The 25,585-nt window shown below is 47.1% G+C and overlaps 1 protein-coding gene across 1 annotated transcript; it reads right to left on the reverse strand.

Annotated features, from left to right (window-relative positions):
• Positions 1-817: 817 nt before the first annotated feature.
• On the reverse strand, positions 818-16,394 carry LOC311590969 (T-cell-interacting, activating receptor on myeloid cells protein 1-like). Its single transcript, XM_084770290.1, has 9 exons — positions 16,229-16,394; positions 13,308-13,346; positions 12,837-13,160; positions 10,663-10,959; positions 8,015-8,050; positions 7,605-7,895; positions 5,128-5,424; positions 2,539-2,677; positions 818-1,271 (listed from the first exon to the last, which is right to left on the reverse strand). The coding sequence occupies exons 1-9, from the start codon at positions 16,281-16,283 to the stop codon at positions 1,244-1,246; spliced, it is 1,506 nt and encodes a 501-aa protein (XP_084626416.1). The 5' UTR covers positions 16,284-16,394; the 3' UTR covers positions 818-1,243.
• Between the last annotated feature and the right edge of the window lie 9,191 nt (positions 16,395-25,585).

A 25,585-nucleotide genomic window follows, 5' to 3' on the forward strand; every position in this document is an offset into this window, starting at 1 on the left:
TTCCCATGCTCGTCTCATTTGTCTGGCATAATGCAGTTGAGTATGGGAAAAAAAAAATCCTCACTTTGCCAACGCTGTGGTGTATTCGCTTCACTCTGCTGTGCAGATCAAATTGAAGATGTACTTCCATGTAATAACGCTGTTTGGAGGAACTGATGATTTCATGATTCCTGGTATGATTTTATAGGACTTTGGATTCGATTCGTGGAATCCCAAGCCCCCTTTTGCAGCACGGGGAAGCTGCGGTGAAAGAGTCTGTGAACCTGCAGATGTCAAGCCAGGTGTGGTGGCGCACGCCTTTAATCCCAGCACTCCGGAGGAAGAGGCAGGCGGATCACTGTGAGTTCGAGGCCAGCCTGGTCTACAAAGCAAGTCCAGGACAGCCAAGTCTACACAGAGAGACCCTGTCTCAAAAAACCAAAAAAAAAAAAAAAAAGTAAGAGCATTACAAATGTCCTCTTCTGGCTGTGGGCATCTGCACATAGGTCACACACACATAAATAAAAATAAATCTGTTTTAAAAGATTTACTTATTATGTATACAGTCTTCTGCCTGCACACCAGAAGAGGGCATTGGATCTCGCTACAGATGGTCGAGAGCCACCATGTGGTTACTGGGAACTGAAGTCAGGACCTTCAGAAGAACAGCCAGTGCTCCTAACCTCTGAGCCATCTCTCCAGCACAAAATTAAATCTTTTAAGATATGGTGGAGAGTAATAAAGGAAAGACACATGATACTAGCCTCCACGTGCACACACGCAAGCCCAAACACATACACGTGCGCACACACAAAATGAACAAAGCGTCAACCCAATAATTTATCAAAAGCATTACAATTAATTGTATATTAGGTACATGTAATACATACTGCATAAAGGTACATAATTTGCATACTATATACACAGAGCCAAGGATACCTGAGGAGGTGCACACAAAATAAATTCTAAAGAAGCTGTAAAATAAAGCCTTATAGATCATACTAACATAATTATGAACACAGAAACAGATCCACAGTATCTAAGCTTTGGTTTATGTTCTAGGAAGCATGCTCTATCTGTAGGGAAAAAAAATTGTAGTTTTCAGTGAAGTAGCTGTAAAGCAGTGAAGTATCCAGTGAGCATCTGTACCATGGAAGGAATGAGGAGATGGAGCTGTCGTCCTCTCCCTGGATGGCTCTCAAAGCACGGGCAGTGCGGACTTCATAGAAAACTCAATAGCTACTTGTCCACCTTGGCCAAGATTTCATGGTGGCCCTGGGGTGCTGTAGGGCCTGTAGGTCAAGAAGATTAGACCTGAATTTAGTTGTGAAAGTGTTAGGGTGACCTTCCTCCAATTGCATGAAGGTATGTCTCTGTGTTTTCTTTTCTTTTTCTTCTTTTTCTTTTCTTTCTTTCTTTTCTTTGGAGACAAGGTTTCTCTGTGTAATAGCCCTGCCTGTCCTGGATTCACAGAGATCAACCCACCTCTGCCTCCCTTGAGTGCTGGGATTAAAGGCGTGCACCAGCATGTCCCGCCTATCTGTCTCTGTGTGTGTATGTGTGTACATTTTTTTCCAAGACAAGGTTTCTCTGTGTAGCCTTGGCTATCCTAGACTCGCTTTGTAGACCAGGCTGGCCTCGAACTCACAGAGATCCCCCTGCCTCTGCCTCCCAAGTGCTGGGATTAAAGGCGCGCGCTACCATGCCCAGCTGGTATTGTAATTTCTATGACCATCACCAGGTTTTCTACTTTGTAAATTTTCACCCTTCCTCCCTTACCTAAAGGCATCCAATCTAAGAGATGTATCAGATGTTGTCTTGCCGCTGATTGGTTGTAATAAAGAGCTGACAGCCAATATCTGAGGCAGGAAGTACAAGAGGCGGACTTCTGGGCAGAGAGAGAGTGACGGCAGAGGAGGGAGGAAAGTAGATGCAGCAAGTTTGGAAGTGGACACGAGCTGGGGGAAGCAGGGAAGTCTAGAGCTAGCCACGTGACAGGTTCCAGGATAGAATAATCGGGATAACTTTAAACCGTAGCTGGGAGACTGCCTCAGCAAAAGACCTAAGCTTTAAACTCTATTAGACGTCTCCATGTCTTATATATACACCTCAGGTGGTCAGTGAAAAGTCCCAGAGTAAGAAATATTAACTCGTAACGCAGTGGTGGCACACAACTTTAATCCCAGCACTGGGCAGGCAGAGGCAGGTGGAGCTCTGTGAGTTTGAGGCCAGTCTGGACTATACAAAGCAAGTCCAGGACAGTCAAGGCTGTTACACAGAGAAACCCTGTCTGGAAAAAAAAAAGAATTTAATTTGCCGGGTGTGGTGGCACCCACCTTTAATCCCTGAACTCAGGAGACAGAGATAGGGATCTCTGTGAGTTCAAGGCCAGCCGGGTATACAGACAGAGTCTGGGATTAAAGGTGTGCATCATGACATCTGGCCGTTTTCTATTTCTTGGTCATAGCTCCATTCATTTGGTGGCCAACAACTCCGCATAACTACCGCATAACAGTCCGTGAAATGGAGGGAGGGGCAGGGGAGTCTCAGTTATTTCACCTGGGTCGGCTGGGTGACACCCTGTGGCTGTACCAGGCTTCAGCCAGGAAGACTGTCATAAACACCACAAACATGGCAGACATTCCCAGGCGGATGAGATTGGTCTTGCTATAACATACTGATACGGCACTTGAGGAAACTGAAAGACAGAAGACGGCCAACACTGTTTGTAAGGAGCATCCTTCTTCCCCCAAAGCATCCACCAGACCTGACTTTCTTCCATCCACTTAGACATTGGTCAGTGGACAGCTGTCCATTCTTTGCAGTTTTAACCCCTGAACACACAAAAAAAACATAGGGTTTTATGAGCGTTGAAATGAGTGGAGTTTTTTTAAGTCTTATTTTCTGTGTGTTCATCCTGACTACTCTATTTTCTGTTGCCATGATTAAAAAAAAAAACCATTCTGACCAAAAGCAGCCTGAGGGAGAAAAGAATTCATCTCATCATGGAAGTTACAATCCATCATCAAGTAAAAGCCATGGAGGAGGGCTGGAGAGATGGCTCAGTGGTTAAGAGCACTGACTGCTCTTCCAGAGGACCTGGGTTCAATTCCCAGCACCCACAGTCAACTTACAACCATGCATTACTCCAGTTACAGGGGCTCCAACACCCTCTTCTCACCTCCTTGGGCACCTAGCACAAATGTGATCCACAGCCATATATACAAGTAAAACCCTCATACACATAAAAATAAATCTTTAAAAAGAAAAAAGGAACTCTGCCTTCCACCTTCCAGCTTGCTCTCTCGCTCACTCTGCCTCATGCTCAGCTGTCCTTTGGTACATCTCAGGACCAATCGCCCGAGGAGTGGTATCACCTGAGGTGAGCTGGACCGTCCTACATCAATCCAGGATAATCCTCACAGACATGCCCACAAACCGATCAAATGACGCCTCTTATTTCTGACAGACTTAGACTCTAGGCTGGTCCAAGATGACAATCAAGGCTAACTAGGATTCTGCCTGTTTTGATTAGAGCTTCTATTGTTGTAACAAGACACGGTGATCAAAGCAACTCATAAAAGAAAGCGTTTAATTTGGGGGCTTACAGTATGGGAGCATGGTCACAGGCAGGCGTGGTGCTGGAGCAGTAGCGAGAGCTCACTTCTTGCCACACAAGCATGTGACAGAGAGAGCTGACTAGGAACGGCCCGGGCTTTTGAAACCTCAAAGGCCACCTCCAATGACACACCTTCGTCATCAAAGCCACGCCTCCTGATCCTTCCCAAACAGTTCCGGCAACCAGAGACCAAGCATCGCACTGTATGAGCCTATGGGGGGGGGCATTCTTATTTAAACCATCACATGGCCTTAGCTCTTTTCCTTTATTTACCTTTTCTTTACCTCATTTCTATACCCTTCCTTTACTCTCTCATCCCCCCTCCTCCCTCCCCCCCCCCAGTCTCCTTTGATACTTTAGGAATTAGTTTTATGAGCAAACCATAGCCCAAAGGAAATTCACAGAACATAGAAATCTGTGGCAAGGCAGCATCTCTCCCCAGACTACAAAAGTCTGTGAACTTTGAGCACAGAAGAACTCCACCTGGCATCTGAGGCCTCTGCAATGCCGTGGATCTCAGCTCCACTCACACAAAACAGACATAGAGACCAATGGAACACAATGGACAACCCAGATACAAACTCACACAGCTGCAGACACTTTTTGGCAAAGACGTCAAAAGTTCACACTGAAGAAACAACAGCCCTTTCAACGAGTGCTGGAGAACCTGGACTCCCACACATAGGAGGAAACTAGATCCCTATATCTCACTCTACACAAAGTCAACTCCAAGTGAATCAAAGACCTTACTGTAAGAACCGAAACTGAAGCTGGGCGGTGGTGGCACACGCCTTTAATCCCAGCACTAGGGAGGCAGAGGCAGGCGGATCGCTGTGAGTTCGAGGCCAGCCTGGTCTACAAAGTGAGTCCAGGACAGCCAGGGCTACACAGGGAAACCCTGTCTCGGAAAACCAAAAAAGGAAAAAGAAAAAAAAATAAGAAATGAAACTGAAAATATTAGAGGAAAGCATTTAAATATATATAGGCATTGTCAAGGATCTGTTTTCAGTTCCCAGCACCTATATCAGGCAAATCACAACTACCTGTAACTACAGCTCCAGGGGATCCGATCCCTCCCTCTTCTGCCCTCTGTGTGCACTGCACTCACGTGCATATAGCCGTACACACACACACACACACACACACACACACACACACACACACACACACACACACATACACACACATACACACACATAATTTTCAAAAATAAAATATATCTTTTTTTGTTTGTTTGTTTGTCTTGATTTTTCAAGACAATGTTTCTCTGTGTGTAGCCCTGGCTGCCCTGGACTCCCTTTGTAGACCAGGCTGGCCTCGAACTCACAGGGATCCACCTGCTTCTGCCTCCCAAAGTGCTGGGATGAAAGGAATACACTACCATGCCCGGCAGCCAACAGATCTTTTTTAAAAGAGAGAAAAACAGAGTATAAGTGATGAAGCCATAACATTATGGGCCAGACAACATCGTATTAGAAAAATAAAAAATAAAAAAAACAAACAAACTCCTGCCATCATAGAATCCTTACTTGCCACTGAGATAGCAAGATGGTCGCTTGGATGTGAGGCCCTGAAAGGGGCTTCCGGCTCAAGGTACACACAGCTGTACTTTCCCGCATCGCTGACTGTCACACTCTGAAGGGTGAATTCCACCGTGTCGTTGTCGGACGTCAGAAGCTGTACGGGCGATGGAGCTCCCTCCTTTAGCAGAGCGAACACTTTGTACTCTGTCAGGTTGTGTGGCTTCTCACACTGTAGGTTCACCTTCTCTTCGGTGGTTATCCGGCCCGAGTGGAGGACTCGGAGGGAAGGCTTAGGCAAGTACCCTGCGAGAGAAACAATTCCCGGAGGGAAACAGTGACGCATAGAGTCCTGTGTTCATTCTTCTTGCTTTGTTTGTTTGTTTGGTTGGTTTTTCAAGACAGGGTTTCTCTGTGTAGCCTTGGGCTGTCCTGGACTCTCTTTGTAGACCAGGCTGGCCTCGAACTCACAACGATTCGCCTGCCTCTGCCTCCCTCCCGAGTGCTGGGATTAAAGGCGTGCGCCACCACCACCCGGCTTCTTCTTGCTTTGTAAGCATCCTGATGATGCGTAATCCTCCCCACAGTCTATCTTGAGTCTTAACGGGTATATATTTATTAATTAAACTTGGTTTTAGACAATTTTGCATATGTACATACTGACTGTTTCTACCCCCTCACCCCCGCCCCCCAACACCCTTCTAACATCCCCACAAATCCCTTTTGTGTTCCTTTCTGTTCACTTTGTTTGGGCGCCCAATAAGTTGAAACAGGGCCATCTGTGTGACCATTGGCTTGAAGCTATCTGTTGGAACCTGGTGGGCTCGGCAGAGGGTACACACCTAAAGACAGTGGTCCCTCTTTCACAGAATCTACCCATAGCCAATAATAGTTTAGTCATAAAGAATAAGGCCCTCTTTCCCTTCCTTGACTTACTGTTAATAGGACCATTCTTTTTCTTTTCTTTTCTTTTCTTTTTCTTCCTGAGACAGGGTCTCTCTGTGTTAGCCTGGGCTCTCCTGGACTCACTTTGTAGACCAGGCTGGCCTCGACCTCAGAAATTCGCCTGCCTCTGCCTCCCGAGTGCTGGAATTAAAGGCATGGGCCACCACGCCCAGCCCCATTCTTTTCTTTTTTTTTTTTTTTAAATTTAAATTTTTATTTTTTAATTTATTCACTGTTTATCCCAGTTGTAGCCCCCTCTCTCCCTCTTCCTCCCCTTTTCCCCTCCCTTAGTGCTCAGAGATGGGGAGCCCTTCTCCCCTACCAACTGACTCCAGCCTAGCAAGTCTCATCAGGATTGCCTGCGTCCTCTTGTTAGGTCTATGTTAAGATAAGGTACCCCAACAGGGGGAAGTGATCAAAGTGCAGGCAGGAGCCCATGGCAGGGGCAGCCCCTGCTCACCTTACTAGGGGACCCCTATGGAGATTGAGCTGCCTTTTAGCTACATCTGAATGGAGAGCCTAGGTCCTCTCCATATATGGTGCATGTTTGGTGCATCAGTCTCCGCTGGCCCCCTGGGCCCAGATTTGTTGGCTCTGTTGGTCTTCCTGTGGTGCTCCTGTCTCCTCCTGGTCCTTCTATGCCCCAGCTCCTCTATAGGACTCCCTCTGCTCTGAATAGGGTCATTCTTGTGGATGGCCAATGCAAAACAGAGGTTTTTTTTGGTTGTTGTTGTTGTTGTTTTTGGTTTTTCGAGACAGGGTTTCTCTGTGTAGCCTTGACTGTCCTGGACTCGCTTTGTAGACCAGGCTGGCCTCGAACTCACAACGATCCGCCTGCCTCTGCCTCCCGAGTGCTGGGATTAAAGGCGTGCACTACCATGCCTGGCGATTTTTTTTTTTTGACTCCCACAGACCTGAGGAAAGCTGGGGTTTTCAATTTTGTCATCATCACTTCATGTCCTCTCCATCTACTCTGAAGATGACACGTCTTTTAAAATTAGCTTATTGCCAGGCATGGTGGCACACGCCTTTAATCCCAGCACTCGGGAGGCAGAGGTAGGCAGACGATGGATCGCTGTGAGTTCGAGGCCAGCCTGGTCTACAAAGTAAGTCCAGGACGGCCAAGGCTACACAGAGAAACCCTGTCTTAAAAAAAAAAAAAAAATATATATATATATATATATATATATATATATATATATATATATACTTTTATTTATTTGCTTGTTTATTTTTTGGTTTTTCAAGGCAGGGTTTCTCTGTGTAGCCTTGGCTGTCCTGGACTCGCTTTGTACACCAGGGTATCCTCGAACTCACAGTAATCCACCTGCCTCTGCCTCCCAAGTGCTGGGATTAAAGGTGTGTGCCACCTGTGTGGGTTAAACTTGGGCTGTTAGATGTGGCAGATGAAGCTTCTATCAGTTAAGCCATCTCCCCAGCCCCAGGGGATGCCCCTTTTGTCCCTACCTACCCTCCCTTGGTTCTACGCTAGCCCGTTTCTGAAAATTATTGTATGTCATTCTGAGGTGGCCTTTTCTCACCTGGGACCAGTAGGAAGAGGGCATCACTTGTAGATGAGATTAAACTGGGGGAGTCCTTCCTGTAGTACGCACAGGTATAATATCCAGCATCCCCCTGCTGTAGGTTAGTCAGACGAAACTCAGCCGTCCTCTCCGTCAAATGATGCGGAAGCCAGGAATCCAAAGTAACACCTCCCTTTCTGAGAACAAGTCTCATGTCCGGAATGGGACTTTCACATCGCAGTGTCACGTTGCTATTTGCGGATGCCACTGAGCCGGGCCAAGCACTGAGGCTGGGTTTGGGAAGCAAATCTGGAGGGAAGCAATTATCAGTCCGGATCTGACACATCTACCTGCTCCCAGGAAGCCCAGGGAGGAAACAGAGACCGTGGAGGATGAAAGCACAGAGTGGGTACGGCTGAGTCACTTACCGTTACTCTTCTTGTCTGTTTGGCCAACGTTCCGGTCTGCAAAACAGTCATGAATGAGGTACAAGCGCCTGCCGAGAACTACCTTACTACCATTCTTGGTTCTGAGGAGGACCCTAAAGGTTCCCGCTGATCTCAGAACTACCCCCCCCCCCGCCCCCCGTGGTTCACACACTCAGGGTCTGCATGGTCCCAGGGCTAGACCCTGGCTCTTGGCCAACTTAGCACCACCTTTGTTTCCCCGAGACTCTCCTCTGCCTCCTCTTTGCTTTCACTCCGAATACTTCAGTGCTTCTTGGTTCCCCCCCCCCCACAAGTCCCCCAAATCCTTCCATTCTCACATTCATTATATCTCCAAATTTAACTTATTCTCACCCCTTCTATTAGAGCAGGGTCTGGGTTCCAACCTCCCCTCCAGGGATAGACAGAAGCTATGCAGGACGCTGGGGAATTCCCATGGACAAGGTGTGAGCCTGGCTTCTTCCTGATGGTAGAAATGCCTTCCATATGCCTGGGGGTTTCCTGAGAGTCTCTTGGGACAGGGGGGGCCCTCATAGCAATGGCTGGCTGGTGCTTTAGGCGACATGCATTAGGATAGATATTTCTAAGGTATGGATGAGTGATTGGGTGAGTGACACTGGAATAGGAAGAGTGGAGTATCAAAGAATCACTTCTATCCAGAAAGGAGAAAGAGGGAGCACTAGAAAGCATAACAGATGGGCTGGAAAACTCAGGAGTTAAGAACACTGGCTGCTCTTCCAGAGGATCCAGGTACCTCCGTGATGGCTAAGAACCACTTGTAATTCCAGTTCCAGGGAACACAGCATCCCTTCTGGCCTCTACATGTAGCAGGCATGTAGTTGGTGTATAGACATGCATGCAGGCAAAGCAGCCATACACATTAAATAAAAGGAAAATAGAAATTATTAAAGAAAGTATATGAAACTTTGATCAGGGAAGCTTCTTCTTGAAGTCAGTGGAGAGAGGCAGAACTGATCAGAGTGCTGGGAGTGAGAGACCAAATGCTCAAGCCGGGCGTGGTGGCACACGCCTTTAATCCCAGCACTTGGGAGGCAGAGGCAGGTGGATTGCTGTGTGTTCGAGGCCAGCCTGGATCTTCTGCAATAAGTACTTTTTTGTTTTGCTTTGCTTTTTGTTTTTTGAGACAGGGTCTCTCTGTGTAGCCTTGGCTGTGCTGGACTCGCTTTGTAGACCAGGCTGGCCAGATTAGGCCTGCAAGATATCTGAAGTAAAGGCAACAGCCACCAAGCCTTATGCTAATCAATGGTTCACTGCGATTCCCGTATACTAGAAGGGAAACAACTAATTGACGCACACACCCACACACATATGTCCATGTTATGTCCACGGTAAATAAATAAATAAATATAAAAAGAAAAGAGAAAGCTGTAAGGATTGAGTTGGGCATAGTGACTCAGGGCTCCCATCTCAGCACTCAGGAGGCAGAAGCAGGGAGGCTGTGATTTCAGGGCCAGCCTAGACAGACTGCGTAAAGCAGCCCAGGTAAGCCGCCTAAGCTATGTAACAAGATGCTTGCTGCATCCATTTTTATGAATGGCCATAAAGAGACAGACATGTCCAGATATAAAAATAGTGGGTGCCTTCAGTATCCCACTGTCACCCACAACAGATGCACCACCCAGACAACAAATCAAAAAGGAAACCTCAGACTTGAACTGCACCACAGATTGAGCACATTTCTTCACAGTAACTTTGTCCAAACCAGAGCACATTTGGGCCACTGTTGCAAGGCAGCTTCATCCAAAATGAAACATTCCCTGGGGATGGAGGGGGATGGAGGTCCAACGGCCCCTCCCCAGCATATAAAAAGGAATCCACGCCTGCTCAGGAGGAGACTCTGTCCAGTCCAACCACAGAGAGAAGAGAATTCTTGGACTGTCTCTGTCCATCTGCCTGCAAGCTGTGCAGAAAAGCTCCAGTGTTGCAGCTTTCATGAGCCACAGCTATGCTGACCTGGGATTTTTGTTAACGCAGCTGCTTTTGACTCATCCCTACTCCGTGGAAGAAGCCCCTCACCCATACTTCTGCCTGGAACCCCAAAAATAACCCATCGGTTCACCAACTCGGACATTTGGTGCAACTGTTTCTTTTTTTTCTTTTCTTTTTTTCTTTCTTTCTTTTTTCTTTTTTTTTTTTTTTTTTTTTTTGTTTTTCGAGACAAGGGTCTCTCTGTGTAGCCTTGGCTGTCCTGGACTCGCTTTGTAGACCAGGCTGGCCTCGAACTCACAGCGATCCGCCTGCCTCTGCCTCCCGAGTGCTGGGATTAAAGGCGTGCGCCACCACCGCCCGGCTGGTGCAACTGTTTCTTACATTTGGGAGCTTCTTTTTACAGTGAGTAGGTGTGTGTGTGTGTGTGTGTGTGTGTGTGTGTGTGTGTGTGTGTGTGCACGCGCATGAGTGCAGGTATCACCAGAGGCCAGAGGCGGTGTTAGATCACATGAGGAGCTGGAGTTACAGGTAAGTGTACGTTGCCTGGTGAGAGTACCAAGAACCGGACTCCGGTTCTCTGCAAGGACAGCTAAGTGTACTTAACTCCGGCCCCCTAAACAATCTCTCCTGTCTCTACAGTGACTACGAAAATGATTTTAAGGAGATTATTTAAAACCTACCCAACACCAAGATCTCAAGGTGATCGCTGGGGTGTGAGGCCCAGAAGGGGGCCCCTGGCTGGTGGTAGACACAGCTGTATTTCCCCGCGTCCCTGGCTCTCAGACCAGCAAGTGAGAAGTCTACTGTCCTCCTTTCTGAACTCTGAACCCGAACAGGCAATGACGTTCCTTCCTTCAGTAGCATGAACATTTTGTATTCAGTCATATTATCCGGCTTCTGACAGCGCAGGGTCACCTTCCCTCCCACCTCCACATTGCTCTGCCCCTGGGCTTGGAGGGAAGGTTTAGGTAAGCGTCCTGAGAGAAAAGAACCCTGTGGTCACGGGGAGAGGAAGGTCTGGGTTTACACTCCCACCCTTGGACTCCTGATGCCTGCTCTCCCTCACTCTGTTTCTGGTCTCACTGTGTATCTCAAGCTGTCCTGGGGACTCACTCTGCAGACCAAGCTGGCCTGGAACTCACAGAGATCCATCTATCTCCGCCTCCTGAGTGCTGGGGATCAAAGGTGTGTATGCCACCACATCTGGCTGAAGATGGAGATTTTTTTTCCCCCCTTCCCTCAAGTCTCAGATAAAACTCAGGCATGGCTCAGCATTTAGAGTACTTACTCCCTGAGAAAACTCCCCAGCGAACAAAAGAAAAAGCCAGCCAAACAAAGACACCAAACCAAACCAAACCTAAGGGCCTAACCTGAGCTTAAGGTTCCAGGAAGGTAGATATTTGGGGGTTTAATGGAACAAAAACAGCCGACCCAGACAGGCAGGATGGTGCACGCCTTTAATCCCAACACTTGGGAGGTAGAGGCAGGTGGATCGCTCTGAGTTTGAGGCCAGCCTGGTCTACAAAGCGAATCCAGGACAGCCAAGGCTGCACAGAGAGACCCTGTTTCAAAAAACCAAAAACCAAGCCAAAACAAAACAAAACAAAAAAACAGCTGATCCCCACCCCCTTGCCAGACCTTGGGCGGTTGTAAAAAGATGCAACGGACTGTGAGCTCTCAAAGCCCGCCTGTCTGAGGAAGCAGCTGGCCCCGCATGCGCACGCACGTGGAACCTGGAGGTTGACGTTCAAAATCCTCCTCAGTTGTTCTTCCACCTTATTCACGAAGGCGGGATCTACGCTCACGCAGCAATCACGTGACTGCCCTAAGGAACCTATCTTCCTCCTTCCCTATGCCTGGCTATCAAAACCTCAGCTTAAAAAAAAGCATAGAATTGGGGCTGGAAAGATGGCTCAGGGGTTAAGAACACGGACTGCTCTTGCAGAGGTCCTGAGTTCAATTCCCAGCAACCACATGGTGACTCACAACCATCTATAATGTGATCTGATGCCCTCTTCTGGCCTGCAGGTTTACATGCAGGCAGAGCGCTATAAATAAATCTTAAAAAAAAACAAAAACAATTGTGGTGGCGCATGCCTTTACTCCCAGCATAAGGCAGGAGGATCTCTGTGAGTTCGAGGCCAGCCTGGTCTGCAAAGTGAGTCCAGGACAGCCAAGGCTACACAGAGAAACCCTGTCTCAGAAACAAAACAAAACAACCAAAAAGTCCCCCAAAGAATCTATATTCTCTTGAACTCTGGTCATTTGGTGATCATGGCATGGTCAGAACTAGAGGCCAGTATACACTAGCCGTTGGAGGCCGTGTCAATGCTCACCTCCCATTTCTTCCTACAAACTTAATTCTTTCTTACCCTTATACTACCTAAGTCAGAGAACCAGAGTTTGGGTCCCCATAAGCCACTTAATTTCCACGTGGGTGGCTGCCTGTAACTCCAGCTTCAGAAGGCCAAGGGAGGGGATTCCCCCCAGAACAAGCTGGCTAACAAAAGTAACCATATCTGAGAGCTACGGTTTGATTTTTGAGAGATCCTGCCTTGGTGAGTGAGGTGGAAGAACAGTTGATGACTTTGAGGCTCCATAGGCCATGCACACTTACGTGGCACGCACACCCACAGTCACGGGCGCCCACACACATGCCAACACGCATGCGCACACATGTACAACATGCACTTAACAAAACACGGAAGCAATAACTAAAACGCTCTCGCTTGTGTCACTGTCGACTCCCCGCCCCCTGCAACTTCTCTGAAGATGATTACCCTCTTGTCCCCGCCCCCTTCTTTCCTTCCTTTGACAGATTGACACCTGTCGCGTTAAAGAAGCCCCTCCTCACCTGTGACCAATAACAGACCCGCCTCGCTGGACAGTACATCACGACTCTCAGTTTCGTGGCATTCACAAGTGTAGCGTCCAGCGTCGCTCTGCTCTATCTCTATGAGGTAGAAGTCCGTTCCACCTTGCCATCCCATAATGAGATGTAACTTAGATATCCAGCCGTGTGGCACGCTGTGTAGTCTCCTGGGGTCCAAATCGGCACCTTCTTTTTTAATAGCGCATTTTGCGTCTAGCATGAATGTTATACATTGTAGGGTCACATTGCTCCTGGTGGGGACCACGTAGCTGGGCAGGAAGCTGAGGTGGGGCTTGAAAATGGACTCTGGAAGAAAGCAAAGCTACTCAGGGTGTATGATATGCACGTGGCATGTCATCCCATCCCGCTCCCTGCAAACCACTTTAAAAAAAAGGACGAAGCCATTTAAATTCTTGGGATGAAGGACTTAGGCTTGACTGAAGAGACGCTTACCTCCATTCCCGCTTATGTCTGTTTGCCCAACACAGAGCCCTGCAAGAGAATTGATTCATGAGACAGGGCACCTGGGGTGGGGGGCGGGGGAAGCTCCCGCCTCGCCTTCTCTGAGCCCAAGGTTCTATTGCTGAACTCCGACTCTGGCTTCGCCTATCCAGGAGTTTCTGGGCTCCCCACACCGGACTCTGCCATGTTTCTCAGTCACTAACCTCCCATCTCCTCCATGGGAACACATGCGGCATCAGTATCTACCTGCGTGATGCCTTGACAAAATGATACATGCCTGTTGCCATATAATGCTGTAAGCTCACACTCTCTTATCTGCAAGTCAGTTTTCCGCCTGCGCGTGATGCACGCTGTGCCCATGGCGGCCAGAAGAGGGCGGCAGGATGGCTCGTGGTGGCTGTGTTCTTTTCTAGACTCTCACGGGCAAGATCTATTGCGTTACTTAGAAGACCCTAAAGAGTCTACCAGAAGACTCCTTGCATCTATTGACTTACAGCAGGGCCAGAGAGATCGCTCACTGGGTAAAGGCACTTACTAGTAGCCAAGTCCGATGACCTGACTTTAGTCTTTGGAACCCTCATGGTAGAAGGAGAGAGCCTATTCCTGAAATTGTCCTCTGAGCTCCACAGGGGTGCTGTGGTACCCGGAGTGTGCGCGCGCAGCATGGGGGACTATTTGAGGAGGACAGAGGAGGATCAGAGAGAGATACGGAGGAGAGATGGGGCAGGGTAGTTGGGAGAGGGAATACAAGCAAGGTATAGCGAGCAGTACACGTCACGAGGAAGCCCATTATTTTGCATGCTCCGGAAAAATAAACACGTACCCTGAGTGACTAAAGGATGTTTCCTTTCTTCTATTCACATTCATCTTGTAGGTTAGCATAAGGAGCACGGGGTTTCATCACCCGGTCTTTGTATTTGGGGGTTCACAGTGCGTGCCGTGTTGAACATGTGGCGGTCAGAGGACACCTGGTGAAAGTCAGTTCTCACCTTCTACCGTGTGGGCGCGGCGGGTCAGCAGGCATGGCAGCAAGCACCTTTACCCACCACTACGCTGTCTCACGTGCCCATCAGCATAGCGCCATCATCCATTTGTGTTATCGTACTTTATTCACAACGTCTCCTCTCTCTCCATGGCCTGCCCTGTCCCCTCTCCCGCCACCTCCAGCTTGTTCCTTTTCTTCTCTCCTAGTCATCCTGTTTTCCTTTTATATGCAACCCATTCCTCTCTCTCTCTCTTAGCCCCCTCCGCGGCAATCCTTTCCTTTCCTCTTAAGATCTGTTTTGTATCGGGAGGCAGAGACGGCCGGATCGCTGTGTGTTCGAGGCCAGCCTGGTCTACAAAGTGAGTCTAGGACAGCCAAGGCTGCACAGAGAAACCGTCTCGAAAAAAAAAAATCTGTTTTGTAACTTTTTTTTGAGACACGATCTCTCTCTATAGTCTTGGCTGTCCTGGAATTGCTTTGTAGATTGGGGTGACCTCGAACTCACAGCGATCCGCCTGCCTCTGCCTCCCAAGGGCTGAGATTAAAGGCGTGCGCCACTATGGCCAGCCTATCCATTTTGTAATTTATACACACACACACACACACACACACACACACACACACACACACACGGCGGCGGAATGGGGATCTGCCTTTCTAAATCTGGTTTATTTTTTCCTTAACACGATGATTAACAGTTGCATCTATTTCCCTGCAAATGTCATGATTTCACTTTCTAGAGGAAAATGGGGCTACATTAAATTCCGTTGTGCATATGTACCTCTTTTTTTTTTTTTTTTTTTTTTTTTTTTTTTTTTTAGTCCACTCATCTGTTTTTTGATATCTAGGCTGTTTTTATCAAAGATTTTTGGCAGTTAGCCTGGCTTGGGGGTGAGAAGGACATTTTCTTCTCTGGTGTAGCCACTGGCTCAGGGGTAAAAACAAGTCCTGTGAAAGCAAGCGGACCCAAGTTCAAACCTCCAGGACCTACATAAAAATAGGGCATGGTGCCGGGCAGTGGTGGCACACCCCTTTAATCCCAGCACTCAAGAGGCAGAGGCAGGAGGATCGCTGTGAATTCGAGGCCAGCCTGGTCTACAAAGTGAGTCCAGGACAGCCAAGGCTACACAAAGAGACCATGTCTCAGAAAACAACATCATCATCATCACCATAAGGCATGGCTATGCATACCTGTAACCCCAGCATCGGGGAGCAGAGACAGGCAGAGCTGGGCAGCTCGCTAGCCAGCCTGGCTGGCTGAAACAGCAAGCTTCAGCTTCAAGAAGAAACCTCAAAAATTAGAGGGGAGAACAAAGACAGATACCTAATAGCCTCCTTGGCACACCACATGTGTGCACACAGGCACCCTCACACACACACCAAGTCTGGCTTGTTTTCCTTAACACGATGATTAACAGTTGCATCTATTTTCCTGCAAATGTCATGATTTCATTCTCTAAAGGAAAAAAGGGGCTACATAAAATTCCGCTGTGCGTATGTACCTCTTTTGCTTAATTCTCCTCTGTTTTTGGATGGCTGGGCTGTTTTTATGAAATATTTTTTGGCAGTCGTGGGGAGAACAAAGAAAGATCCCTCATTTCCTCCTTGGCTTACCACATGTGTACACACACACACACACACACACACACACACACAGAGACACTCACCAAATTAAAAAAAAAAAGATTCTGGACGCCTTCTTGTTCATGTGGCAGAAAGCCATTTAGAAGTTCAGAACCTACTCATTTGGAGGATACAGGAAAATAGGTGCAAAGCATCCAACACGTGTGTTCACAAAATGAAATGTGTTCACCTATCCTTTCGCGCCCCCCCCACCCTCAGCTACCACACTGTCTTCGCCAGTTCCGTCTGCCTCCACGACACACCCGCACACCCCCTAGATGGCCCTGTCCCCCCTCAGACTTACCAAGACAGAACAAGAGCAAGAATTGAGAATTCATGATGCCCACCCTAAGCAACATGCTTTCCCAAGAACAGGCGTTTTTCAGCTTGCTGCAATTCTGTTAAGGTTTAACTCCGGGACCGGCAGTAATGGAGTCCCTTCAGTTTTAATCTGCAGAGCCAGCCCACGGCTTCTGTTTCTTGGTGATAATCAGGATGTGATCTCCCAACAATGTCACGCCTCTTCCTACTGGCTTGGGTCGCACAGGCCACACACCCGCAGAAGTCAGACCAACTACTGCTAAGCTTATTTGTGCGCTCAGACCAAGTTTCTGAGAAAATGCTAATCAAATGCTAATTAGCATTGTCCTCTGCCCTTTTGTTGTTTGTTTGGTTTGGTTCAGTAGAATACCTTTTATTGTTTGATTTTTTTTTTTTTTGCTTTTTTTTGAGACAGGGTTTCTCTGTGTAGCCTTGGCTGTCCTTGACTCATGTTGTAGACCAGGCTGGTCTCGAACTCACAGAGATCCACCTGCCTCTGCCTCCTGAGTGCTGGTATTGTTTGATAATTTCATACATGTAAACAATATATCTTCATGTCTCTAAACTCCCACTTCTCTCAGACACCCCCAATACATCCTTCTCCCCACTTCATGGTCTCCCGTTGTAACCCGTTGTGCTGACTAGTTTTATGTCAACTTGACACAAGCTAGAGGTATCTTGAAAGGAAGGAACCTCAGTTGAGGAAATGCCTCCCTAAGACTGGACTTGTGGGCTGGCCTGTGGAATATCTTTTAGTTATCGATTGATGGAAGAGGGTCCAGCCCGTTGTGGCTAGCATCACCTCCTGAGGTGAGTTCTTGTAGGAAAGGAGGCTGAGCACCGGGCTTGGTGGCGCACAAAACATAAAACAAAACAAAAGAAGAAGAAAGCAGGCTGAGCACGTCTCGAGGAGCAAGCCAGTAAGCGTCTTCATTAACCCCTGCCTCCAGGTTCTGCCCGGCCTTAAGTTACTGCTCTCGGCTTCCCTCTGTGAGCTACAACTCCAGATATGGAAGGTAAATAAAACCTTTCCTCCTCACATTACTTGGGGTTTCATCATAGCAATCGTTACCCTAAGACCCCCACTGAGTCCAGTTGGTGTCAACTGTTGGAGTGTTGACTGGCCTTGTGGGCTTGACTGTGTCAGAGAACTACAGGAGCAGGTGAGTTCCGGGCATGCGCACTTCGTAGCACGCCTGCCTGTCCTCTGGGCTCGTATTTTCTCTGCTTTCCTTCCGAGTTCCTCGAGCCTTGCTTGGGGTGAGAGTGGTGTAAATGTCCCATTTAGGGCGCTCGCTCGTCATTCATTCTCAGCACTTTGACTACGTGTACATCTCTACATTAATGGCTGACTTTTGCAGGGACGTTTCCCTGGCTAAAGTTGGAAATGAGCACTATTGGATATGGAGGCATGGTGGCGCACACCTCTAAATCCCAGCTCGGGAGGCAGAGGCGGGCGGATCGCTGTGAGTTTGAGGACAGCCTGGTCTATAAAGTGAGTCCAGGACAGCCAGGGCTACACAGAGAAACTCTGTCTCAAAAAAAAAAAAAAAAAAAAAAAAGTCAAAACAAAACAAAAACCCCAACCAACCAACCAAAAAAACATGAATATGAAAAAGGCAGCTTAATAACATGTCAGTGGGATCCATAGACTTGTTTGTTTCTTTGTTGCGTTTCAAGACAGGATTTCTCTGTGTAGTTCTGGGTGCTCTGTATAGACCAAGATGGCCTTGAACTCAGAGATCCTCTTACCCCTGCCTCTCGACTAGGCTTATAAATAAGTCTTTAAAAGCTACTAACCCTCTCCTAACCTAGAAGAATACTAGGGTTTTTTTCCTTAAGAAATAGTGGTCTAGAAAAATTCTAGGTTCTTCGCTAGGAAAGGAAACGGATGATTTAACAGTGTGAAGACTCGGGAAGAGTCCAACAGTAACTGTGTGTTCCAGGCAGTACAAACCGCTCTCTCCGCCAAACGCAGATTCAGAAATGCTACAACAGCGCCACCTACCTGCAGAAGACAATAGGATCCTCAAATAAAAGTCTCTTCTCACATCTTACACAAATCCCCCCCATCCCATGTTCCTGTACTGTGTGACCAAAATGTTATGATTTTTTTTTTTAAAGACGTGAATTGACGACCAGAGGTATCTTGGTAGCGGAGAGCAGTCTGTACCACAAAAGGGATAAGTGGAGGCTGGAGAGATGGTTCAGTGGTTAGAGAGCACTACTGGCTGCTGTTGCAGAGGACCCGGGTTCGGTCACCAGCACCCACTGCTGAGAACCATCCATAACATAAGTTCCAGCGAAATCTGGTGACCTCTTCTGACCTTGGGCACAAGGCAATTAAGAAAAAAAAAAAGATCTAAAGCCGGGCGTGGTGGCGCACACCTTTAATCCCAGCACTCGGGAGGCAGAGGCAGGCGGATCGCTGTGAGTTCCAGGCCAGCCTGGTCTTCAGAGTGAGTCCAGGACAGCCAAGGCTACACAGAGAAACCCTGTCTTGCAAAAACCAAAAAATGAAATAAATTAAATTAAAAAAAGAAAATAAAAAATCTATCCAGATTAAAAAGGAGGAAATAAAATTGTCTTTGTGCAGTACACACACACACGTGACACACATACAAACAAGAAGGCAAAACATAAAGTTAAATAAGTCTAAATATTTGAGAAACAAACAAACAAACCCTTCCAAACCGTTGAGAGAAAAAGGAGAGTCAGTGACAGCATGGGTGTTGCTCTCATGAACCCACAGCAGCCGTGGTTATCTGAGCCCACAGCAGCCATGGTTATCTGAGCACGATTAAGCCAGGCAGAATTCAAGAACGGATCGGGGAGGAACTGAGGTCCCACCTCCAACTATGGAGCTATTAGAAGTTGGTAGCAGCTGGGGAAAAGGAGGATTTCTCTCTCTCTCTCTCTCTCTCTCTCTCTCTCTCTCTCTCTCTCTCGTTTGTTCGAGACAGGGTCTCTCTGTATAGTCTTGGCTGTCCAGGACTCACTTTGTAGACCAGGCTGGCCTCGAACTCACAGCGATCCACCTGCCTCTGCCTCCCTAGTGCTGGGGTTAAAGGCGTGTGCCACCATGCCCCGCCTTTCTTTTTTTTTACATTCTGTATGATTTGTTTAGCCAGGCCATGGTGCCATAGGCCTTTCACCAAGCATTCAGGAGCCAGAGGCCAGCCTGGTCTACAGAATGAGTTCCAGAACAGCCAAGGCGATGCAGAGAACCCCTGTCTTGAAAACCAAACCAAGACAGGCATGATGGCACACGCCTTTGATCCCAGCACTTGGGAGGCAGAGGCAAGCGGATTGCTGTGAGTTCGAGGCCAGCCTGGTCTACAAAGCAAGTCCAGGACAGCCAAGGTTACACAGAGAGACCCTGTCTTGAAAAACCAAAAAAAGAGAAAGAAAGGAAGAAAGAAAGAAAGAAAGAAAGAAAACCAAAACCAACTATTTTTTGTGTGTGTGCAAGAGTGTTTTGCCTACATGTATGTGTGTGTGACCAGGGCTCAGAGAGATCAAAAGAAGGCTTTGGATCCTCTATAACTGGAGTTACAGATGATTACAGGAATGGAACCAAGGTCCTCTGCAAGAGAGACAAGTGCTCTTTACTGCTCAGCCATCTCTCCAGCCCTGTAGAACCATTCCTTTAGGGGGTATGGACACTGGTAGATTGGCCATGTTCCCCTCCGTGGCCGCATACCCATGTGCATATAGGCAGCAGCAATTTGACTTAGCCGGTATGGTGGTTTGAATATGTATGGCCTCGACTGATAGGTTGTCCCCGACAGCGAAATAAGCTGATTCAAGCCAAATTTCAAGTAAAAATGCAGGTTTATGGGGGTGGGGGGGGTGTAGCTCTCTGCCCACAGGAGGGTGTTAGTGGTGTCACCATGCAGAGGGAGACAAAAGTGGGGGGGGGGCAGAGAGAGAAATCTCTCTCTCTCTCTCTCTCTCTCTCTCTCTCTCTCTCTCTCTCACACACACACACACACACACACACACACACACACAGAGGAGAGAGGAAATGCAGAGAGAGAGAGAGAGACAGACAGACAGACAGACAGACAGAGAAAGACAGGGAGAGACAGAGACAGAGAGACACACAGAGAGAGACAGAGAAACAGAGATTGATTCTGGAACTCACGAGTCCTAAGACTGGAAGAGACAGACAGAAAAAGGGAGACAGAGGGGCTGGAGAGATGGCTCAGTGGTTAAGGGCACCGCCTGCTCTTCCAGAGGCCCTGAGTTCAATTCCCAGCAACCACATGGTGGCTCACACCCATCTATAATGTTATCTGATGTCCTCTTCTGCAGATAAAGCACTCATATAGATAAATCTTTAAAAAGGAGGGGGGAGACAGAGATGGAGTAGTTTCAGGTGTCCCCACCCCCACCACTACAGAGGCTCAGAGGTTCTGAGGCCCTGGAAGTGGAGAGGTCAGAGAGCCCCAGAGTGCAGGCAGGAAGGGAAACTGAAATCCAGGGAGGGAGATATGTTGGCGTTAAAAAGCTGAAGGGAATAGATAGTACCATATTTCATTGTCTACATGTATGAAGTACTCAAAGAGTACTTTTTAATACATAGGTGTGTGTGTGAGAGAGCGAAATCAATTTCTCTATCTCATATGAAATCTCGCTTAAGATATTTTGTTATTATACCATTGACTAAGACAGTAGCCATGCCTACTGAGCACAGAGTGGAAGGGATAACCAACACAATTAAGCAAGAAAAAAAAATCTATCCAAATTAAAAAGGAGGAAATAAAATTGTGTTTGCTTTGTTTTGGGTTTTTGTTTGTTTGGTTTTTTGTTGTTGTTGTTTTTTTGTTTTTTGTTTTCTTTTTTCAAGACAGGGTTTCTCTGTGTAGCCCTGGACTCACTTTGTAGACCAGGCTGGCCTCGAACTCACAGCGATCCGCCTGCCTCTGCCTCCCGAGTACTGGGATTAAAGGCGTGCGCCACCACGCCCGGCAAAATTGTCTTTGCAATGGCTGCTGACTTTAAAAATTTTTAGCTTAAAAAAAAAAAAAGCTGTGTCTACTTTTCCCCCAAATAGCCAATCTTAAACATTTTATTTATTTATTTATTTATTTATTTATTTATTTATTTATGGGGGAGATGCTGAGGATCCACCCTATTAGCCTCTGCTGGCAAGCAGAGATCCTTGAGGATATACACACAGGCAAAACAACAACAACAACAACAACAACAAAAACTGCCCAAACATATTAAAAACGGGAAGAAAGGAGAGGTCAAGAAACAGCCTGGGGCTGGAGAGTTGGCTCAGTGGTTAAGAGCACTCTCTGCTCTTCCAAAGGTCCTGGGTTCAAATCCTAGCACCCACATGGCAGCTCACAACTGTCTGTAGCTTCCAGATCTGACACCCTCACACCAATGCGCATAAATTAAAATTAAATGAAGATATATCTCTTAAAAAAAAAAAAAGAAAGAAAGGAAGAAACAGCCTGAGCAAGAGCCATAAGCCAGCCATGATGGACTGCTTCCCTGCGTGCATCTGAAGTGCCCGCCAGCCCCACTGCTCACACCTGCATGGTGATGCCTAGAGGCTCTTGGTAACGCCCACAACTACCCACTGTGAGTGTGCTAAGGAAACCAATGACCCTGGAAACAGCCACTGGCAACATCTGCCGTGAGTTGGTGAAGAAATACCTCCGCTCCTTTTTGCTGTGATGTGGTCCCCAACTTCCCGAGCCCCCCCAGTGTCCTCCAGGGCTTCCACAGCAATAAACAACAGTGTGAGGCTCCGATGGTTCATCAGTAGTTCACTCTGGCTGGACCATACTCAGCGACTTCATTCACGTACCCTTCTGTCCCCCAAAATCTTGAACTTGAATCTTTTTCTTGGGATTCTGGAGGAATCGGAAAGATAAAACTTAAAAAAGCCTAGAAATCAAAGACTGCCGAGCAGCTTTGCAGTGTGATTCAGGAACAGACATGGGACCAGCTCTTCAGTCTTCAAGGTGGCGAGTTTTGTGTTAGCTCAGCTTGTTCTGAAGTTACGAACATGTTCGTTACAGGGCTAGGGGTGTCAGTAAGGGGCTTACCTGGCATACATAACAAACGTCCCAGATTTGATACCCAGTGCCTCATACAAACCCGCCCAGGTGGCACACATCTGTCATCCCAGCAATGGCAGGTAGAGTCAGGAGGATGAGGAAATCAAGGTCATCTTTGGCTGGAGAACAGGTGTGAGGCCAGCCTGCAGAACATAAGATCCTGTCAAACCCAAAACAAACAAGCAATAGCAACAACGTAACTGGTACATTGTACAGAGAAATTCTTCCTTGTCGGCTCATCTTTTAACCTCAAATTATATTCCAGTACATGGCTGTCTTAATTGGATAAGAACTACTTTTGGAAAAAAAAAAAAAGATGAAGAAGAACTACTTTTGAAAGTAATCTACGGGTATATGTAGAGGCAGAACATTGTATACATAATAAATGAATAAATCTTTTTTTTAAAAAGCCACTTTCCTTTAAAAAGTTTTTTAAAGGAAAAAAAAACTGACTGTAACTCCAGTTCCAGGCGATTTGACTTCCTCTTTTAGTTTCCAAGGGCACCTGCATGTTACACACACACACACACACACACACACACACACACACACACACACTTTTTTGTTTTGTTTTCTGAGACAGGGTTTCTCTGTGTAGCCTTGGCTGTCCTGGACTCATTCTGTAGTCCAGGCTGGCCTCAGAGATCCGCCTGCCTCTGCGTCCTGAGTGCTGGGATTAAAGGCATGTGCCACCACACACACTTAAAAATAAAAATAAATCTTAAAAAAAAAAAAAAAGCTAAAGCCTGAAATGTGTGAGAGGTTTCACTGAAGGAGCCTGGAGGGCAGCATGCACTTTTGTAGGCTACTAGGCACTACAGGTAGCCATTTGTCTCTTCTGCCTGTGATAAGGGGAATGGTAGGAAGAAGCTGGCTTTTGTCTGACAGAATGTGGGGAAATGGAGTTTCCTTTGGACATAACATCATGATGATCATGGACTGTGAGCCCATATTAAATGCTTTCTTTTATAAATGGCCTTGTGTCTGTCTTGTCACAACACTGAAAAGGTAACTAAGATAGAGTTCCTGCCACATCTCACACACACACACACACACACACACACACACACACACACACACGGGGGGGGGGGGGGGGAGGGGGAGGGATTGAGATTGACATTAGCTGTGGTCTGGAGAGGTGGCTCAGCAGTTATGAATACTTCTTGCCGAGGACCGGAGTTCACCTCCCAGCACCCACAAGATGGCTCACAGCCATCAGGAGATGCAATGCTTTCTTCTTCTTTGGGCACTAGGCATGCACACGCTGTACATACATACGTGTAGACACAGCGTGCATTACGTATATAAAAAATAAATTAATTAATCTATAATTAGCTGTAACAAATGAATAAAGTAGACATTCAACTAAACCTTTCAAAGTGCTCTGAAGAGATATGCTTCTTTAGGGTAAGGTTGTTTTGTTTTTCTTTTTTTTTTCTTTCTTTCTTTTTCTTTTCTTTTTTTTTTTTTTTTTTGTTTGTTTGTTTGTTTTTTGAGACAGGGCTTCTCTGTGTAGCCTTGTCTGTCCTGGACCTGCTTTGTAGACCAGGCTGGCCTCGAACTCACAGCGATCCACTTACCTCTGCCTCCGGAGTGCTGGGATTATAGGCGTGCGCCACCAAACCCGGCTTAGGGTAAGGATGTTGTGGACCAAACTGTTGGCTTCAGATCCGGACAAGCAGCTGAAGTGCCATTTCAACCAAGCAGGACCTGACCTCCAGCTTCTCCCAGCATCCCTCAGTCCAGGCCTACCCCGACCTCTACCCTGAACTCCCCCAGCCCTGGGCCATGGCTTTCCGTTCCCTAGAGGCTCTTCACTATATAATCCAGAGATTTTGGTCCACCCCCCCCCCCCCCCCCCGTTCCTCTTCTCTCTTTTCCCCCTTCCTTCTTTCTACATTGGCCCCTCTCTCCTCTCTCTCCTTCTTTGTGTGTTTCCTCTCTTTTCTCTCTCTGCGCACACAAAGACCAATGAGCTGCTGCCAATGAACCTGCATTTATATACTTTAACTTGTCTTGAATTAGCTCATTTTACCACATCAAGAAAGCTTATCATGAGCCGGGCGTGGTGGCGCACGCCTTTAATCCCAGCACTCGGGAGGCAGAGGCAGGCGGATCTCTGTGAGTTCGAGGCCAGCCTGGTCTACAAAGTGAGTCCAGGACAGCCAAAGCTACATGGAGAAACCTTGTCTTGAAAAACAAAAATAAAAACAAAACAAAACAAAAAAGCTTATCACAAGCCTAGGGCCTCCTGTATGCAAAGCAAGTTACTTTACCAACAGAAAGATAGCCCAGCCCAGATACACTGATTTAAATGAAAACAATCCTCAGGCTTCTGGTTAAAATAAGAAATCAAGTGAGTCATATCTTTTAATTGCTTTTCTTCCCAGCATGTATCTGGAAGAAGAGCAAAATGCCCCTCAGGGTCTTTTGTCTTCATGGAGCTGATTTGTCTTACTTCTTGGGGAAATACAGAAAAAAAAAAAATCAGCAATTGGACGAATTATCTGAGAGTAAAATCAATTATAACTACAGGTATTTCTTTGAAAGTTGCTTTCACAAGATGAGGCAGTCATCTTTAAACTCCTGAGACACCCACAAGACCCTTGTACACAACATGTCTGTGTATAGATTTACTCAACAGAAAAAGAAGTAATTTTGTAATGTCATGAATATTCATGTCATTCTTCAGATGGTACCAAAAAAACAAGATTGATATTCTTGGGAATGTTCTCGACTCAACACCTTATCAAATCAATCCCTTAAATTAGTTTTATGACTCAGAAAAACAGTCTTTCTCCTAATGTAGGATTAAGACAAAAAGATGGCTTTGGGGGGTGGGGTGGGCGTGGGTTTTGAGATAGGGTTTCTCTGTGTAACAGCCCTGGCTGTCCTGCACTCACTCTGTAGACCAGGCTGGCCTCAAACTTAGAAATTCATCTACTTCTGCCTCCCAGGTGATTAATTATTCTGCTATGTGCATTCTCCACCAGCAAAATGATCCAATCCAAGCTAGATTAAACAAAGGCAGGTCTATTGGATGCAGCAACTGGGCAGATTCACTTGTCTCAAGGCAAGGGGCCAGGGAAGTTGCCACGGGAAGGGGGACAGATGGGAGGGGGAAGAGAAAGTGTTAAGCCCAAATTTTGAGAGATTCCTCGAACAGACCCCCCCCCCCCAAGAGCCGAGTCTAAATGCAATCACAAGGAAGTCTTTATTGCAGGTTCAAGCCCAGGTCACACTTCCTATGCACTGCCACA

Source organism: Acomys minous (genome assembly GCF_964271855.1).
Source record: "Acomys minous genome assembly, chromosome: 20".
Lineage (NCBI taxonomy): Eukaryota > Metazoa > Chordata > Mammalia > Rodentia > Muridae > Acomys > Acomys minous.